This window comes from Eurytemora carolleeae, unplaced genomic scaffold (assembly GCF_000591075.1).
Source record: "Eurytemora carolleeae unplaced genomic scaffold, Eaff_2.0 scaffold595, whole genome shotgun sequence".
Taxonomy (NCBI): Eukaryota; Metazoa; Arthropoda; class Copepoda; order Calanoida; family Temoridae; genus Eurytemora; species Eurytemora carolleeae.
Genome location: NW_019396730.1, coordinates 35,902 through 56,974, shown reverse-complemented (window position 1 = coordinate 56,974; position 21,073 = coordinate 35,902). Strand labels below are relative to the sequence as shown.

General features: G+C 34.9%; 1 protein-coding gene across 1 annotated transcript; it reads left to right on the top strand.

Annotated features, from left to right (window-relative positions):
• Nucleotides 1-14,534: 14,534 nt before the first annotated feature.
• LOC111707892 (60S ribosomal protein L13) lies at nt 14,535-20,084 on the top strand. The gene is made up of 6 exons (XM_023481075.1): nt 14,535-14,636; nt 16,242-16,308; nt 17,051-17,229; nt 18,249-18,421; nt 18,737-18,839; nt 19,982-20,084. The coding sequence occupies exons 1-6, from the start codon at nt 14,578-14,580 to the stop codon at nt 20,031-20,033; spliced, it is 633 nt and encodes a 210-aa protein (XP_023336843.1). The 5' UTR covers nt 14,535-14,577; the 3' UTR covers nt 20,034-20,084.
• The last annotated feature ends 989 nt before the right edge of the window (nt 20,085-21,073 follow it).

The window sequence follows — 21,073 nt, the reverse complement described above, 5'->3', positions numbered from 1 at the left end:
ATTAAACAGAAGGCTAGATTTCTGATTAAACAGAAGGCTAGATTTCTGATTAAACAGAAGGCTAGATTTCTTATTAAACAGAAGGCTAGATTTCTGATTAAACAGAAGGCTAGATTTCTGATTAAACTTTTATAGAGTAAAATTCGATTTACAAAGGTTTCCTTTAAACTTTTATCTGATCAATTCTAGGTTAATTCTAACCCAGAGAAAATTGCAAGTTGTAAAAAAGAGACTGTTAAGAAGAAGAAGTTTTATAAAAAACAAAAAGTTTTTCACTGAAGTCAACAGATGGGTCAACAGATGGGTCAATCTGCTAAACAATCCAGAGATGATTCAAGAAGAGATTCTGCGCCAATACATTTTTCGAAGTGGTTTATTTAAACAATTGTTTATTTTCAATTGAATTTTTTCCTAAAAAAGAGACATGGGAATTTAAGAACAATACATTGAAGGATGGTCAAACGTCAACTCAGATGTTGAAAGGGTACTGCTGTGAATAGGATAGATGTTGAAAGGGTACTGCTGTGAATAGGATAGATGTTGATTATCCCTCCCTGCCTCCCTGCCTCCATGTTGATGGATTGAGTGATCTATATAAGTGATCATCTCTAAGATCAATACTAATAAAGTCATGATTCCCTAAATTCCCGTGTTGAAACAGGAGAATATATAAAGGTTGATAAATTCAATTACTCCAACCCTCAGTACAACAGGGGCATACACCCCCTTCAACCCCCCCCCCCCTTGAGTTTAACGCCCCTGTATATATCCTGGATCCAAGATAGGCTCCGGATCCATATACAAGATTATGCGGAGACACTGATACATTAATATCTTTAGATACGGGGATACAGGGATACATAGGAGCTTCCGGGATACAGGGTAGCTTCCGGGATACAGGATAGCTTCCGGGATACAGGGTAGCTTCCGGGATACAGGGTAGCTTCCAGGATACAGGGTAGCTTCCGGGATACAAGATAGTTTCCGGGATACAGGGTAGCTTCCGGGATACAGGGTAGCTTCCAGGATACAGGATAGCTTCCGGGATACAGGGTAGCTTCCAGGATACAGGGTAGCTTCCGGGATACAAGATAGTTTCCGGGATACAGGGTAGCTTCCGGGATACAGGGTAGCTTCCAGGATACAGGATAGCTTCCGGGATACAGGGTAGCTTCCAGGATACGGGGTAGCTTCCGGGATACAGGGAAACAGGGTTACAGGAAAGCTTCTGGAATACGGGGATACAGGGATACAGGGATACAGGTATACAGGGATACAGGATAGCTTCCAGGGTACAGGGTAGATTCTGGGATACAGGATAGCTTCCGGAATACATGGATATAGGGATACAGGGATACAGGAATACAGGATACAGGGTTATTGTATCTTCCGGGTTAGAAGGTAGGATACAGGGATACAGATATGCAAGGTAGTTCCCGCGATACAGGATGAGAGGATGAGAGGATGAGAATATTGAAAGAATTCTCCACAGATGATAGTTTCACAGATTTCTCCAAGATCTAATTATGATAGTGGGAGCGTAATAGAATACAGATATAGGAGGGGGACAGAGATATGGTAGGAGATGGATGCTAGGAGGAAGGGGGGGGGAGGGGCATTAATTTCATGCTGGGGATTATAATATTCGAACTGAAATCTGAAGTTATAAATTGAAACTTGAGTTATGGAAATTGAAAAAGTGAGAAAAATAAAACTCCATATTTTTGGGGCATATCTGAGACAAAATCGAGTATTGCCATGTATACAAATAACAAAGATTTCAAGTTCATCCCATTCGAATTTTATCTTGACGGAAACCCTGAAAGAATGTGAAATTTTCTTTGTTTTGAAGGAAACCCTGAATCCATGTTGTTGGCCACAGAATAGACATAGGGAGTCCGGGCCTCCAAATGTTCTGAGTCTGCTAGAAAAAATTACAAACTGAAGCCCCGCCCTGTCCGCGGGAAAATCCTCCAACATTGGTTGGCGGGGAAATGGCGGGAATCAGCTGATTGGTGGAAAATGCGGGAAAATAATGAGTTCGCATGTTTCCCATGGTTCCCTGGTGGACCCGACACTGCACAACCAGATACCAGCCTTTAATATCTCAATGTAGCATTTCATTAAATCAAACCGCACACTTCCTGCACTACAGAGAGAGATATTGTAAAATATTCAGAATGTCGCCATATTTCATATTTATTTCAAACTGTATAAACCATAGCAAGGGATTTTATGTATTCCCGCAACCTAACACCAAAATGAGGGAGTATGGCTTTACACAAAAGTATGAAACCCGAAAAAAATTAAATAATATAATGATGAAATATTGATAGAAAGGGACATGAGTTTCTGCCACAAACTCAAATTTTTTAATCCCTTTAGTCAAATAGTCATCGCTCCTCACGACCTGGCCAGATCAGTCCTGAGCTGTGCAAACTCACTGATCTTGGTGAACAAAGCCATCTTCATAAGTTTGAAATACCTAAAGTTTACACTATCAGGTTGCAAAGTAGAAAAGGAAGTAGAAAATTTGAGTTTGTGGCAAAACTAAGTTTCTTTATAAATTCAGTTCAAATTAATTGATTATAATATGAATTTTAAATCATCTTTTGGCTTTTGTAATATGTAGTTTTATCCATTCTAAATTAATTCAACATTTTTTTCTAATTTATTTTTTTCCCCTTGCTTTTGTTACGTTCGTATATTCTCATCTCTTTCCTTCAAGTATATTCTTCTCCTTAATATACGCATGCTTTAACTTTTAATTTTGCTTTTTCCTTTTTCATTAATTTTCCATAAACGTTTTTTTTCTTTCTCTTTCTTTCTCATTTTCCTTATTTCCTGTTCTCCCTTTTTATTCTCTTTCCATCCTTCCTTATTCCCTGGTTTGCGGGTTCAATTTCAGAATTTAGAATCTAATTTAAAAACACTTAGTTCCCCCCTCCCCTCTTTTAGTATGATACCAAAAAAAGACAGGGGCGACATAAATTCGGCGTATTAATGTCCCAAAGGCGTTTACACTTTTAAAAATGGGAATCAAGAATTGATAAAAAAAAAATTCTAGATAAATAATCAAAATAGAAGAAACAGCAATTTTTGAATATTGAAATTGGGTCTTTTCCACAAACCTTTATGTATCTCTCTATCGTTGAAACTTTTAATATTTCATTCTTAGATTTTTTAATATAACAGAATTTATAGTTTAAAGCATTTAAGCTCCAGGACATTGAGTTGCCAAGATATTGGGATAAGAAAATCAGAGTTTGTGGCTCAGGCTCAATTCCTTTGTTAAAAATCTATGAAAAATGTTAGATGGGAAACTAAACTTGCATCAACTTTTCTCTCAGAATTCAAACTAAATTTACTAAATTTGCGAAAGTTATGAATTTATTTCCATAATTTAAATCCAAAACTTTGACAAGTTTACAAGGAAAATATGGATACCTTCAAACCAACCTCTAAACAGACAATCTTGAATGACCAGCTAACTTTATTTTAAATGCAGTTTTTCTAGGTTTGAAAGTGTTTGATTTACATAATTCCTTTTTTTGCAGTAGAATTGCGCAAGTCTTTAAAATTAAAAACAATTTTATTTAATTCTATTTGATCAGACAAATCATTATAGGGTACCGTTGTGAATCGGATATATAGGGTACCGTTGTGAATCGGATATATAGGGTACCGTTGTGAATCGGATATATAGGGTACCGTTGTGAATCGGATATTCCTAAAGTTTAGGGCCAATCATGAAAGACAGTCATTTTATGGCTTGATTGACAGTGCCACGCAGTGCAGTATAATTATTATCACGTGTCTCCGTCTGTATCATGTGACCGGTATACTGCACTGTCATTGGTGGAAATTCTGTTACGTCATACGGACGTAAAAATATTTTACGTATAAATATTTATAATAATTATCAATCAAATCTATTAAAAATAAAGAAATATTTAATTCAAATAGTAATAGAAGCAAACCTAAGTAACTTGGGCTCCTGTGGGATATCGTCATTTTCAGATTTGTTGCGTAAAGAAATATTTAATTCAAATAGTAATAGAAGCAAACCTAAGTAACTTGGGCTCCTGTGGGATATCGTCATTTTCAGATTTGTTGCGTAAAGAAATATTTAATTCAAATAGTAATAGAAGCAAACCTAAGTAACTTGGGCTCCTGTGGGATATCGTCGTTTTCAGATTTGTTGCGTATTTTCTGAATATGATCTGTTTAAACCTACTATTTTTATACAAAATTTGGTATATACCGATTTTTGTATAAATTTGACACCGTTTTTCATCAATTTCTCTAGACAAGAACATCAGAGAACTCACAAGGGTTCAACTTCTAAGTAACTTAGGTTTCAGCCTATACACCCTTTCATTTCCCCTTTACAGCCCTTTAAGAATTTTTGTCATGAGAGAAGTCTCTCTAAGCTGTCTAAATATTAGGTTTAAGTTCAGAATTTCGACCGAAAACCCACTATTTCATTGAAAACTCTTAAAATAGGAGTTTTCAACACGCTAATCTGACCAAATCAAGGTTTTGGGTGCTGTTGGAGCCCCTAAATCTTTTCTGTATGGTTGTTAGAATCTATTTATATTTAGATTATCTTGAAACCCCTGTGCTTTCTTGTGATTTTCTATAAAATATATGTTTTTCTTCCAAAATACTCGCTTTAACAAAGACGACATCTAAATATATTGCGGGATTACAGGATCCATTCAAGGATAAATATATGAACAGAAAAAAGTAATTATAAATTGAAATCATTATAAATCAATGCTAGCTACAATTCATACAATGTTTGTAAATGAAAAGAATATATGACACAAGGTTATAATGCAAGAAAAGTTAATTGCAGTTTCGTATTCTCTGCGTACATTGAAACCAGTTCTCTCTGGGCGGAATTTGTAAACAAGAATAGATGCATCAGTGTTCGTTTAGTACCCGAGTAGGTTAAAAACATTAAATTTTAATAATTTTGATAATTCACAATCACATAATATATAGTTTCCATGACCAGAATATTTCATTGATTTTTTATGTGAAAGATGGATCCCATGTCAGGCTTCGACATCTGTCTTGTGTTTACATTACCGCCTCCCCGCCAAGAAACAAGTTCTAACAGTATTGGTATTATTAATATCTCGCATATACCCGCTTATATTACCAATATTTGTTTCTTCCAGGACATAAACAACTTTAATTTGATTCCGGAAGAATGCAAAAAAAATCTTTAAATATAATTACCATAATCTCTTTTGAGTGAAACACAGATCTTTGAAAATAAAACTATTTTATTTTTAACGTTTAACATATTTTGTTGACAATGTTTTTCTGTGTGCCAAATTTTGATTTGGGGTTGATCAATGGTTTGGAAACCACGGATTCGAGTTCTCCTACTTCTCCTCGGATATACATAATATAGTATACATTCATCCAGGACTCATACCTCCAGTATGTATGGGAGTTACAGACACAGGATACATTCATTCTGATCCTTTCTCCGATATATACGGGAGATACAGGATATATTCATCCTAATCCTTTCTCCGGTATATATTGAAGATACAGGATACATCGATCCTGATCCTATCTCCGGTATATATATGGGAGATACAGAATACATCCATCCTGATCCTATTTCCGGTATATAAGGGAGATACAGGATAAATCCATTCTGATCCTGTCTCCGGTATATATGGGAGATACATATACATCATCCTGATCCTATTTCCGGTATAATGGGAGATACAGGATACATCCATCCTGATCCTATCTACGGTATACATGGAAGATACAGATACATCCATCCTGGTCCTATCTTTAGTATATATGGGAGATACATATACATCCATCCTGGTCCTATCTACGATATGGGAGATACCTAGAATACATTCATTTTATTTAGTAATATTACATAGCAAATCAAAAACAGCCACTAGTTTTAGAAAGGGTTGAATTATCCAATCCTATCCAATCCTATCCAATCCTATCTAATCCTATCCAATCCTATCCATTCCTATCCAATCCTATCCAATCCTATCCAATCCTATCCAATCCTATCCAATCCTATCCAATCCTATCCAATTCTATATATACATATATATTATATTGATACTAAATGGGATTGACAGGTTCTAATTCTAGTTTTACTGGGAATTAAGTGTGAAATAGAAAGTAGGGATTTATCCCCAAGATACTTGGTGGATTTTCCCCCTGGGAGAGGGGGGGGGGTTTAGCCCAGGGCTGGGGGATTTAGCACAAGAAGGGTGGGGAATTCTCACTTTACTCTTAGATAATTAATTGTTTTTATTCTTCTTATCCCATGCATATCTGCCCCTTTAGTAAAAGTAAATTCAACTTATATGAAGCAAAAAGTCTGACCGTGTCAACCTTGTTGCACCGGCTAGTCCTGACCATAGAGCTAGGTACAGTACAAACTGGGACCGGAAAGGTTGACCCGGCTCGGAAATTCAAACGTACTACGGCTGCCCGTGATCCTACTGTATTGATACCACTGTATTTCCATACCTTAAAAGTTCAAATTCTCTTAACAGCAACTGTAGACGTCATTTTTAATTGGCCCACCATTGACAGAGTGGCATTTCGATTCACAACGGTACCCTTAAAAGTTTTGTCTGATGAAGATATTCATGATTTTCTTTTTAACAAATTAAGTATATTTCAAATGTTTAGGTGTGCCCTATCCTATGTATGTTTGTGTCTTATCCTATATATGTTTGTGTCCTATCCTATGTATGTTTGTGTCCTATCCTACATATGTTTGTTATCTATTCTATGTATGTTTGTGTCCTATCCTATGTATGTTTGTGTCCTATCCTAAATATGTTTGTGTCCTATCCTATGTATGTTTGTGTCCTATCCTATGTATGTTTGTATCCTATCCTATATATGTTTGTGTCCTATCCTATATATGTTTGTGTCCTATCCTATGTATGTTTGTGTCCTATCCTATATATGTTTGTGTCCTATCCTATATATGTTTGTGTCTTATCCTATATATGTTTGTGTACTATCCTATATATGTTTCTTTCCTATCCTATGTATGTTCATATCCTATCCTATGTATGTTCATGTCCTATCCTATGCCCTATCATTTGTATGTTTATGTCCTATACTTTGTATGTTTTTGTCCTTTCTTCTGTATGTTTGTGTTCTAATCCGATGTATGTTTGTGTCTCTTCTCCGTATGTTTGTGTTCTATATCCGATGTATGTTTCTGTCTATTCTCCGTATGTTTGTGTTCTATATCCGATGTATGTTTGTGTCTATTCTCTGTATGTTTTTGTCTATTCTCTGTATGTTTGTGTCTATTCTCTGTATGTTTCTGTCTCTTCTCCGTATGTTTGTGTTCTATATCCGATGTATGTTTGTGTCTATTCTCTGTATGTTTGTGTCTATTCTGTGTATGTTTGTGTCTATTCTCTGTATGTTTGTGTTCTATATCCGATGTATGTTTGTGTCTATTCTCTGTATGTTTGTGTCTATTCTCTGTATGTGTGTGTCTATTCTCTGTATGCTTGTGTTCTATATCCGATGTATGTTTGTGTCTATTCTCTGTATGTTTGTGTCCTGTGTATCCTATTTTTGTTTGTTCAAAGTTCAATTTGAAGATTGCAGTGTTTTAAGCTTATCATAAATTCAAGTCAATAAAACGTTGAAATCTTTATAAATGGTTTTAGTTTGTACTCGACACTTTATATCAGTCCAACCCACTCAACCCGTTTCTAATCCGTTTCTATTGAGGGAGGGATGGTGTCACACCTTTTGTGAGCCGTAACACGGAAGACTCCGAGCCGTAAGCCACATCACTAAATTTTTCTCCAGTTGGCGTCAAGCATTCAAATCTTAAAATGTAAAATTTATGTGGAGGATTTTTGAGAAATAGTAAAAAATAAATTGCTAGAATTCAAATTTCAATTTATGATAAAAGAATAACAATGATGGCTGTAATGTTTTTATACCGGTTGTCCCACGAATCATAAGAGACGACTTGAAGATCGTCTTTGATCTTTATAATAATTTGCGGCATTTCTCGGTTAACCTGATTTTAGAAGTAATATTCTCAATTTATTATCACTAATACCCAGGACCGTAAAGGAGAATATTTGTCTCAGGGGGGCCTTAGTTCTNAAAAACCCTGGGAAAACACAGATTTTACTGAGCCATGGCATAGGGAGGGGGACTGAGCCTCTAAAAATACCCTTTACCCTGGCATTTCCAAAATGTGGTCTGCTTTTTTTTGGAGATTTTTGGTAAAGATGGCGACAGTTTTAATTTTTAAAAAAGGCAGGCCACATTTTGGAAATGACAGGATCAACTAGAGAAATGTTGTGATTATTGATTCAAGAATCATAAATGTAAATTGTAAATACGGTTGACAATTGAATGCCAAATATTATTTCTAAGATTACAGAGAAAAGTTATCTCTCTAAATTGTCATGTTTTGGGGGACACCCTGTATCTCTCTTAACTGCAATGTTTCGTGGGACACCCTGTATTTCTATGATCTTTTAAGCAGAGGGTAAAGGCATATTTCGAATAAGGTGTGAATTACATATTTACTATTAGTTAAGCAGATGCTTAACTAATTTGGAATGTTGACAGCTTATTTATAGGAATTCAGTAAAGAGAGAGTATACAAAACCATATCACAGTCTCAAATATATAAATATGAAAACCCGGGGGGGGGAGATAGAGAGAGAGAGAGGAGGGAACATGAGATATTTACACCCCCCCCCCTCCCCCCCATACGCCCTTGGTAATTCAGACTGTTTTTATTTATACTTTTAAAACGTATAACCATGTCGATTTGTTTTAAAATACTTTAAAGCACTAAAGTTACAAATTAAAAAAAAACTTTTAAAAGTCTACAAATAGCTGAGATTAGAAATATACTTTACTTTATAAAAAGCATTTTAATAAATATTAGCTTAAGGGTCCGGCGTTGCCCGTGGAAAAAATAAAAAATTTGAAAAAATTTGTTGAAAATGATTTTTTAATTTTTTTAACCTTTAACACCCCCGGCCACTCATGAGTGTCCACAAAAATATTCATCCCAATCGGTTTAGCCGTTTGGCCGGCTATAAGCAACATATATATATACGAATGTCTTGTTTTATTATATGGATATGATCTTCACATTTGTGATAAAAATTATTATTTTTAAAAACATCCACAAACTAAACAAAGGAAACAATCACACCACATGCATTACTTTCAAATTAAAAACAAATTTTTACTTATAAAATGGTTTTTAACATTTTAACAACTGCATCTATACTTACAATTATTGGTGATATAGGATTTTGTTGTTTTGTTTACGACATTTTACTGAATTTTTATATTTAATACCCTGTTCAGAGTATTGGATTTTATATTTAACACCCTGTTCAGAGTATTGGATTTTATATTTAACACCCTGTTCAGAGTATTGGATTTTTTTGGCCAGCAGCCGACTCTACGCAAATATACAGGATTACCTGCACAAAGGATCAGACTCCAGAAACAACTCTGCGAAATTATTTGATTTATACATTTTATCTAGAATGACAATATTTCAGTTATAACATTAAACTAATTGAGTTTTAGGTTTTAATCATTAGTTGTATACTTGGTGAGTAACCATGCAGTGTACGATACAGGGTGTCCCATGAAACATGACGGTTGACAGTTTTAAATGTCTACTTTCATGTACTGTATTTATAGATATAAAGACTTTATGCAGTTTATTTAGTTTTAAAAATCTTAAACTCAAATATGTTTTACTTTGAAATCAATTTTACATGTAATATGGCTGCCTTGAAATATTTATTATGCTCTTTGATACCAAACAACTTAACACATTTTGAAAGATGACATTTTAAACTATTCATCCACTGTCATGTTTCGTGGGACACCTTATACATACAAGCAACTGTCATGTTTCATGGGACACCCTGTCATAAAAGCCAGAAGCAACTGTCATGTTTCGTGGGACACCCTGTACAAACTAGGAACTGTCTTGTTTCGTCAGACATCATGTACTTTCAAGTAACTGTCATGTTTCGTGGAACACCCTGTACATACAAGCAACTGTCATGTTTTGTGAGACACCCTGTACATGCAAGCAACTGTCATGTTTCGTGGGACACCCTGTACATACTCTAGACCATTATTCTGTATTTAGACGTGACACCGGAATAAAGAATTAGTGTCGCCTCATTCAAATCATAAAAGCGGGAGAATAGCCAAACATTGTCGACTGGATGTAAAAAACAAAAACAAAGTCAGTAATTAATCAAATTCTGAAAAAAGGGATTATAAGATGTAAGTTTTCTTTTTGCCAACTTCCTAACTTTTCTTTAATTTTTGTTGTATTGAATCAATAATTTTTAATTTGTCTATTATTTATTTAGGGCCTAACATTTAATAAATGTCTATCATAATTATTTTAAAAATCAGTTGCCGGAAATAAATGAATAAAATAAAGAGATTAAATGAAAAGATGGTTGAGTTTGACATAGATTTCAGTTAATATACGAAGATAACAAGATAATAAGATAATAAATGATGATGTATCAATAAGATAATCAGATAATAGGATAATGATATATTAATAAAATAATAAGATTATAAGATAGTAAGATAATGAGATAATTAGAAAATAAGATATTATTAAAATGAGTTTATAAAATAGTTAAATAATTATAAATAAGATGATAAAATGATAAGACAATAAGATACTAAGATAATTAGATTTAATAACAAGAATATAAGATAAAAAGATATTAAGATAGTAAGATAAATAATGTAATCTCTATATATAAAGTAGAAATCTCTGTTTGTCCAGAACTCAGCTTGTTTTAAACATTCTAGGTTTAGTGTGTGGACTTTTGCAGCGAAAGTTTAGTTTCCAGGCAACGCTGGGTTTCCAAGCTAGGAAGCTAACTAGATAAAACTCCTTAAAAGTTTATTAATGAATACAGGGGGAGGTGTAAGGAAATATCAATATATGTTTATTTTAGTTTTTGGCTCTGGCAATGCACTTGGTTCGGGAACATTAACAGAAGAAAAGGGAAGATGGTTGATTTGTTAGGAAACATTAACATGGTTGATTTGTTAGGAAACATTATCATGGTTGATTTGTTAGGAAACATTAACATGGTTGATTTGTTAGGAAACATTAACATGGTTGATTTTTTAGGAAACATAAACATGGTTGATTTGTTAGGAAACATAAACATGGTTGATTTGTTAGAAAACATTAACATGGTTGATTTATTAGGAAACATTAACATGGTTGATTTGTTAGGAAACTTAAACATGGTTGATTTGTTAGGAAAAATTAACATGGTTGATTTCTTAGGAAACATTAACATGGTTGATTTGTTAGGAAACATAAACATGGTTGATTTGGTAGGAAACATTAGCATGGTTGATTTGGTAAGAAACATTAACATGAGTAGAGGGGAGATGGTTGATATGTTAGGAAACATAAACATGACCAGAGGGGAGATAGTTGATTTGTTAAGAAACATAAACATGAGTAGAGGGGAGATGGTTGATTTGTTAGGAAACATAATCATGAGTAGAGGAGAGATGGTTGATATGTTAAGATACATAATCATTAGAAGAGGAGAGATGGTTGATTTGTTAGGAAACATAATCATTAGTAGAGGGGAGATGGTTGATTTGTTAGGAAACATAAACATGAGTAGAGGGGAGATGGTTGATTTGTTAAGAAACATAATCACGAGTAGAGGGGAGATAGTTGATTTGTTAGGAAACTTCAGTAGAGGGGAGATGGTTGATTTGTTAGGAAACATAATCATGAGTAGAGGGGAGATGGTTGATATGTTAAGAAACATAATCACGAGTAGAGGGGAGATAGTTGATTTGTTAGGAAACTTCAGTAGAGGGGAGATGGTTGATTTGTTAGGAAACATAATCATGAGTAGAGGGGAGATGGTTGATATGTTAAGAAACATAATTATGAGTAGAGGGGAGATTGTTGGTTTTTTAAGAAACATTAATATGAATAGAGGAGAGATAGTTGATGTGTAAGGAAGCACTAAAATGTACTGAGTAGAAGGTAGATGGGGTAATGGTACAGCGTCTTATACGCAACATCCCTCCTACTGAACAATTCTGACCTACTAACTTTCCGACTTTCTGCAATATCGGACCTACGCCAGCAGCCAGCTGTTTATTTTTGCATTATTTGAGGGTTAAGTTAGGTTGAGACAATTTATGGGGCCGAGAGCTGCGGCTAGGACAGCTACTAAGGGGGCAAGCACCGCGGCTAGGGGCCTAGGGGGCCGCGGGTGCTGCGGCCACAAGTTCATATAAAAGCTGTAAAACAACGTGCTAGTAGGTCGAATGGGCAGTATAGCGGATTTGGAGTAGGTCAGAATTGGAGTATATAGCGGATTTGGGTATAGGTCGAAACCGGGAGATGGTTGATTCTTAGGAAATTGACAAGAGTAAAGGGATCGGATCTGGTTGAATTGTTAGGAAACATTGAGTAGAGGGGGATGGATGATTTGTTAGGAAACATCAACACGTGAGAAGATTGGGTCGACTTGATATCAACCAATAATGACGAAACGTCCCAATAAAATAAATTTGAGTTCCTGTGGGTAGCTTGTTACATCGTCTATACGCAACATCCCCCCTATTGAACTTCTGACCGAGGGGAGGAAGGCCAACTACATCAATCTCTATTCCGAACCACATTCTCATCATTTTCTCGTCCGAACCACATCGAAATCCTCGTCCTTTCAACATTATTTTTTTTAAGGGTCCGATCCTTGAAAATAAATACATTTTTTAAAAATATGGCGACGTTAGGGCATAGATGAAATATCAAATTTTCCCATGAATCAAATTTTAGATTTGTGTAAAAAAGAAAATGCTCCATAAACGATGTTCTACAAAAAAGCGTCTGTTTAAGGTTTATATTTTAAGGTATGTTAAGATGAAGGGGAAGATAGATAGATAGAAGATATAGATTGATCGACGATCTAGATAGATAGATAAATTTGACGTCCACAAATCTATCTATCTATCTTAACTATCTTCTGGGTGTCCCACGAAACATTACAGTATGCAAGACAACTTGAATGTCGTCTTAATTTTTTATATAGTTTGCTGCGTTTATTTGTCAACCTAATTTTAGAAGTAAATTACTAGAGACAATAATCACAAAATTCCCCTAGTCCTGCCACTTCCAAAATGTGGTCTGCCTTTTTTGTGCTTTCAATACTGCCTGAGATATGAAGAATTTCGTTCAGATTTCGACAATTTTGCTTTTATTTGACAAAATTGAAATCTGAACCAAACTCTTTATATCTTTCATGACGTCCTAAGGACGACTTCTGGTTTCTAGGGAACCCTATCGCCCCCTCCTTCTATTCAATATTTCCTTGCATATTTCTAAACATGATCTATACAATAATTATTAAATCTAGTGAAAGGCCAATTTGTTACAATTATAAATAACAGATATCATGAATCTGCACTCGAGCAGGGATATTTTCACATTTGGATTAATGACTGAATTGTTGACTGTTTTGAGGGTTGAAGTTGAAGATTGATGATTAATGCTAATCAGCTAAATCATGGAAAATTCTTTATTATTATACATAAAGAGCATTCCATGACTTAAAAAATTTCACAATTGTTATACAGGTCATGCAGATATCATCATGTAGAAACTTTCTGAACAAATTGAGCAGCGTGCTTACACCTTGAAGAAATGAATTAAACTGGCTAAGATTTGACAAATGAGCGTGCTTTTCAGCGGGTCCTCGTTTTTTATCATCCTTTTTGATTTCATATCAGAAGAAACAGTTTGTCTTTTCATCCTCAAAGTTCTTCAGATGGACTGATAAATTAGTTTTGATCCGACGATGGAGTCAAACTCCGACAGCAAACAATTGCAGACTAAAAAAAGACAGCTTTTAATCATCCGATGCCGGAGCTCCACAAAAAGACATTTGCGGATGAAAAAAAGAGCTCCGATCACAGTAGAAAATAAGAAAACGGTGGAAAGAAAAAATAATTTTCCAGCTGGGATCGTCGCCATATTTTTAAAAAATGTATTTGTTTTCAAGGATCATGGACACTTAAAAAGAATAATATTGAAAGGACGAGGATTTCGATGTGGTTCGGACGAGAAAATGATGAGAATGTGGTTCGGACTAGAGGTTGATGTGGTTGGCCTTCCTCCCCTCTCTAACCTACTAACTTTCCGACCTACTGCAATATCGGATATGTGTGACGTCACTTCCTTCTACAGACAACGTCGTCTTCGATTTGTAAAATCTAGAAAACTCTCAGCGGCAAACACGCAAATCGTGGAAACAATTTCCGCTTTGGATGGTGGTGAAACAATTCATGCTTTTAATTTAGTATTTTTGAATTTGAGCCTGATAATTCGCTTAAATTGTGTTGTTTATTTCTGTGATTTTCTAGGTGTGTTCTCTCTCTAGGCCCTCCTATTGCCGGAGATGTGATATTTTCTTTAGATCTTTGATTTATTGTTATTTTAATTTAAATTCAGATAGAAAAATGCCATCCAAGGGAAACCAGCTCATCCCTAATGGCCATTTCCACAAGGATTGGCAGAAGTAAGTTTATATTTATCACTTAATGATAAGAAGAGTGTAGTGCAGCCTGTTAGTTCTCTGTTAGTTTGTTAGATGCTGGGTAATTTCCTAGAGAATGATATTTGGATCTTAAATATGGTGAGTGTTCCGTCACATCAAGACGATGAAGTTCTGTTTATCCTCAGTAAGTCGTGAATCTGAAATAATTAATTACTAATCTAATCGGAAACGGATAAATTAAAGTGGTCATGTTCAAAATCGTTCTCTAGGACTCTCTAGGACTGACCCTAATTCCCTAGTTCTGCTGTAATTGATAAGGATTGGTGTCCCGACGCCCCTCCCTTGTTAGGATAATGATATGTAGAATACCGGGCTGCAGCACTCAGCCTCCCAACCGCAGGGTTGGCCAATAAATTTCATAATCCAACCTGTCTTTAGGACTGGGCCAATATGCTGCTGAGGAACAATTCAAAACCATTAGTTTTCTTGTACGTTGGTTCAAATATCTTATTGGGGTCTGATCCAGAGAACATTTATTTGTACGCTTACCCTCCCTTCCTTTCGATTTTATAAATGACCACCTATTTTTCTGCAAAATTATTAATTAATATGTATCAATTAAGAGTTAGGTTAAACCAATTTCAGAGCCGAGCGCTGCGGCTATAACAGGCTGGGGGGGCCGATTTCCGCGGTTAGGTCATGCTATGGGGCCGGGCGCTGCGGCCACATGGTCAATTTTATCCACGTCTTAAAATATTTTCTTGGTAAAAGGGTCCGTCCAAAAAACGTTCTCAAGGAAATTACCGTTTCTTTGGACCCACCCTTCATCCCATCCCATCAATATTGTACTTAATTATTATCACCTGGTTTAGCGTTCAGCCTGAAATTGTTTAAATCATACTAAATAATTATTAAATCTCAATCTGTGTTTCTTTACATCCTTATTTCTCAGAAAATTTATAATTGATTTAGTCTTAATCAGTAACAGCATTCAAAAATCACTTTAAAAAAAAGCCATTTTGCCATATGCCCATTAGGTTTTTAACACTTCTGTTGCTTAGAATACATAAAGTTTTTCCTCCTCAAAGGAATTAAATTAATTAAAAAGTATTAAAAGAGGCTTTTGTTCTGGTTTTTGTTAACCTTTGTCTTAACTACGATGTGGATGAAAGTTCGAGATATCCCTCATTTGCTCTTCCCTTATTGGGTCTGTCCTAGTGAACGATTTTTGGACCCCTCCCCAGGCCCCCCCTAATATCAATTTTGTATTTATTATTTTGGGTTAGGTTAGATTAAGACACTTTTTGGGGCCGAGCGCTGCGGCTAGGACAGGCTAGGGGGCCGAGCGCTGCGGCCACATGGTCAGTTATATTAATGTCTAACATATAAGATCCATGTACAAAATTGATGAGGGGCGGGGGGGGGGGTCCAAAAATCGTTCTCTAGGAATATACTAAATTATTTAATTGAATGCTGTTAAAGTTCCTCTTGTACAGGGCTTGCCCATTTCTACTTTAAAGCAATTTACGAAACTGTCTGAATTTTAACAATTTTCAAGGTACACATACTCGAGGGTTCTCAACTTTAAAATTCTAGAAGTTGTATGTAATATGTAATTGCATTCAGGTATGTGAAGACCTGGTTCAACCAGCCCGCCAGGAAGATCAGGAGGAGGGAAAACAGGGTTGCCAAGGTAGCTATTATTCATTTTCAAATCTTCTTCAAAATTTCAATGTGCGCTTATCCCCATAAAAAGGTATTTTGAAGAAAAAAAATTGTATTTAAGTAAATGCCAGTTTTGGGTTTAAGTTCTGTTCAAGTCTAGGGAGGTTTGAGGTTTTTAGTGACCTTTTGTCTCAACTTGCGATGTAAACGTCAAATCTACGCAAATCTGTTTCTCACGTAGAATCGCACCACTAGTTCTGAATATAGACTGGTAGGTCGGAAAGATGAGATAAAATATATTCAGTAAGAACTACTGCTACTACTACTTAAACCTAGCTAGGTTTCAGGTTTTAGTTCTTCTGATACAAATCTAAACGAGAAACTATTAGGATACCCAACTAATTTGAATCACGACGAGAATCAGAACAAATACCCTTTCCTCGAAAATATATTCCTTGATTTCAACACAACTTGGACTCAAAATTAACCCGCAGCTAGTATTTGACATATTTGTTTTTAGAGATAAGTTGTATTTGTGGAAGGAAAAAAATCTATGAGAGGAATGACAATTATCTATGGTTTAAACCAGAAAACTTAGGAATAGAAAGTTTACTTTTAGACCAAGTTATGACTTTAAATAGTCCAATGGACATGAGGCACGGAAATTTTGTAGTGTAAACAGACCCATTTCACTATTCAAGTGATTTGAGAACTCAAAACTTAATACCTTGACCATTTAATTTATTTATTTATATATAAAATATTTCTAGGCTGCCCTTGTTGCTCCCCGTCCCCTGACCAAGCTCCGCCCCGTGGTCGCCTGTCCCACCTTCAAGTACAACATCAAGCAGAGGGCTGGACGTGGGTTCACCCTGGAGGAGATCAAGGCTGCTGGATTCAGCAAGAATATCGCTAGGACCATGGGAATCGCAGTCGACTTCAGACGCAGGTTACATTATATAATTGTATTAGGGTGAAACGTTTTTTGAATATTATCAAATTTATCTTGCATCAGTTCCTAAGTTGTTTTGATACCGTTTAGATAATTAAATATTTTTGATACCGTTTAGATAATAAAATATTTTTGATACCGTTTAGATAATAAAATATTTTTGATACCGTTTAGATAATAAAATTTTTGATACCGTTTAGATAATAAAATATTTTCAATTTTAGTTAATTTAGATTTTTGTTTGTGGTAAAATGTTAGCCAGCAAAAAATCGTCAAAATAAATCAAAATGTCCATCTTCAAAGCCTCAAAAATCGTAAAATTAAACAAAAGCGGATTTTAAAAATCCAACTATTTTAACACCAAAAAACTGAAAGGGGCGGTATTAAGCGGTCGCTTTCAACACCAATTTTAACATCACGCTTATTTGCTTTAAAAATGTCTCTTATTTTCTCTTGAAGACAAAACACACTGGTAAACATGCGTGAGATTGAAATGTAGCTGCTTACATATTACTACATCAATCCAGTGCTTAGGATCTGGATCCGTTCGATCTTTAAGATTTTAGGGGCCAAAAATCAACCAGAAACTGCAAAAGAAATGTCCATTTTAAGACCCAAATCTAAAGAGATATTATTAAAATTTCCTGATTTCTGAATGTAAATTAAGTTTAATATTAATAGGCGAAAAAATTAAAGTTTGAAAATTCTGTTTGTTATAAAAATCGATAATTTTAAAGAAATAACCTGGATCCGAATCCATTTTTTTCCAGTGTGGATCCGGATCCGCATCGAAATTAATTGAACCCTTAGCACTGCACTAATCCCAAGTTTCTTTGAATTCCGTTTGAATTATAAGCTTTTTTTATGGAACAATTTAAAAATGTAAATGAACCTCCAATGAAAGATTCAGGATCTTATTAAATCTTGGTTCAAAACGTATCATTGTATCAAACTGATAATTTAAGTTAAAAAAGATTCTATTTAAAAAATTTTAACTCAAAATGTGATTTATGCAGGAACAAGTCCGTTGAGTCCCTGCAGTTGAATGCCCAGAGGCTGAAGGAGTACAAGAGCAAGATGATCTTGTTCCCCTTGAACTCCAAGAAGCCCAAGAAGGGAGATGCTACCCCTGAGGAGATCTCCAAGGCTACCCAGCTTTCTGGAGAGGTTATGCCACCCAAGCGTGTCGGTAAGTAAAATTTGTCTTTGATTGTTTGATTTTTTCCTTTCGTATATATTCTAAAACTCATTCCTTTCCACCGAAATGTCAATCCATAAAAAACGTTCTCAATTAATACCCCTGTTGAAGTTGAGCTTTTAAAAGATGTAAAAACTTTTATATTTTCACAAAAGGGCGTTGTATATTCATTGATTCCCCCCCACAACACACCCAACACATCCCAAAAATCTTTTCTCGATTTATAATTTCAGCAATTTAACTATTTCCCGGTTTAAAAAAAAAACTTAAAAGTATTTTTAGATTTTTTAATTTCTCTGTTTTTAGTTAAGAGGATCCGTGCTATGCCTATTACTGATGATATGAAGAACTTCAAGGCATTCCAGGCCATCAGACAAGCCAGAGCATACAAGCGTCTCCACGGCATGAGGTATGACTTAGTTTTTCTGAATGTTCAAAGCTGGCGAATATGGATGCTATATCGTTTGCACTAATGTCCGATTGAACTAACGTACTTATGCCACAAAGCCAGCTGATCAGTAACCGGTTTTTAGTACGATCTAACATTAGTGCAAATGAACAAAAATCGGGTTTTCTGTGTTCAAATGGACTAAAATTTTATTTTCCCGCCAGGAATATTTTATTTTCCCGCCAGGAATATTTAGTACAAATGTGCATTAGTGCAATTGATCTGGAATACTAAAAATATTTGTTCAAGCGCACTAATTTTTTTCTGTAAATATTAGTGCAATTGCACATTAGTGCAAATGAACATGTCCAAACAAATATTTTTCAGACGGACTAATTTTTTTCCTGTAAATATTAGTGCAATTGAACGTTATAGTGCAAATGAACTTCGATTTTAGTTCGATTTGAACATTTTTTGTTCATTTGCACTAAAATATGTTTTGTATTAATAATATTTTATGTGCAAATGGTAAAATTTTAGATTTTAGTTAGAATTATTGTTCATTTGCACTAAATATGTTCATTAGTACTAACATCGATTTTACCGGAACTTTTAGCTTTAGTTCAATCGAACATTTTTTGTTCATTCCCACTACAATATGTTCACTGGAACTAATTAATTAAATGAACCGAATTCCGGGAGAATTTTTATAAATAGTTCTCCACGTGCTCAAAAAACCTTCCATGTGATTTTTAGTTTGATTGAACAATTATAGTTGTTCAGTCGTATTAAACGTTAGTCCGAATGAACGTTAGTGCGAATGTACGTTAGTCCGATCAATCATTAGTGCAAACGATACCGACACCCGAATATGGGATTCAAAAACCGCATAATTTACGGTACGGTACGGTACGGTACGGTACGGTACGGTACGGTACGGATGCTTTTGTCTTGCATATACTAAGTGTTAAATTTACTAGAAGATTGTTTCGATTTTATTGTATTATATAATTTGTCAAGCTTATTTTGGTGGCGAAACGGTGACTATTTTTTCCCGTGGTTCGCTAATTTCTTAAGTGCGGACAATTAAAGCCATTTTTTGGACTTTCTTTGAATATTTTCTGGTTCGACGCAATATGATATTTGACGCATGTATTGTTCAGGCTGAAGAAGGCAGCTGACGCTGAGGCTGATGAGATCTCCAAGAAGAAGTAAACAAACATTAGTGTTGAAATCCTTGAAAATAAAGAGTTGGCAAACAATCTATTTTTTTGTGTGTGGAAATATTTTATGAAGACTCCAGTGTTTTTTAAACTTAAAATCCAGAAAGTTGACGAGTAATAATTACTTCCTAGTGCTATTTAAGTTGTAAGGGTGATTGAGAAAGACTAGCTTAAGAGAATGTGAGGTTTATGTTATCCAGTAAAGTTAACAAATGGCCAGAAAATGAAGCATTCAAAATCGATGGAATTAAAGATATATTTCGACATTGTATTTAAAATTTAAGCAATCTCCGTTTAGTTTTCGAATAGATAAGCAAATTTTTGTCCATTGACGACAAAGTGAGCTTAATAAATTAATCTAACTAAATTTTGTGAACATTTTTTATACCTAGATTGGCCTTGGAAGTCATAAGCCTCCACATTTTCGTCTCCCATTTTGTGATATTTGGCTTATATACTACAAAATTTCTTTTTTTCAAAGTAATCTCAACCTGAGAAAATAGTTGAATTGTGATTGAAAATTTTTTTCTTCAAAATTTTAACTTAAAAAGTTGGAGCTATAGCAGTTTTTTTTAAGAGAATTTTTTTATTTTACAGTTGTATACTTGTACGAATCAAACAAAAAGTTGTCAAATGAATAAAAGAAAATTTGATCTTACCAGATTAAACGATTCTTCAATCTTAAAAACCACTTAATGGTCAATGAAAGTTACAATTCATGACGATAAATAAAAAATATTAATCTAAAGTAAAACACTTGAGCCATGAGTGGGGGAATCAAGACCGCCACATCAACATCCCTTCCATGTCACATATTAGCTTTTTTGTCTTCCGGCAGCCATGAGCCACAACCGTACGGTCTTCCATGCCACTTTATTTGAACCTTCCGGCAGTTATTACGTTTTTCAATAATAAATTTAGTGCACTGAAAATTTAATCTTTCCTCTAATGGCTTATTTTTGAAAACATGAACAATAAAAATTATGCACCATAACATATCGCCCTAGTTCGAAGGGCGACCTTAACCGAAAA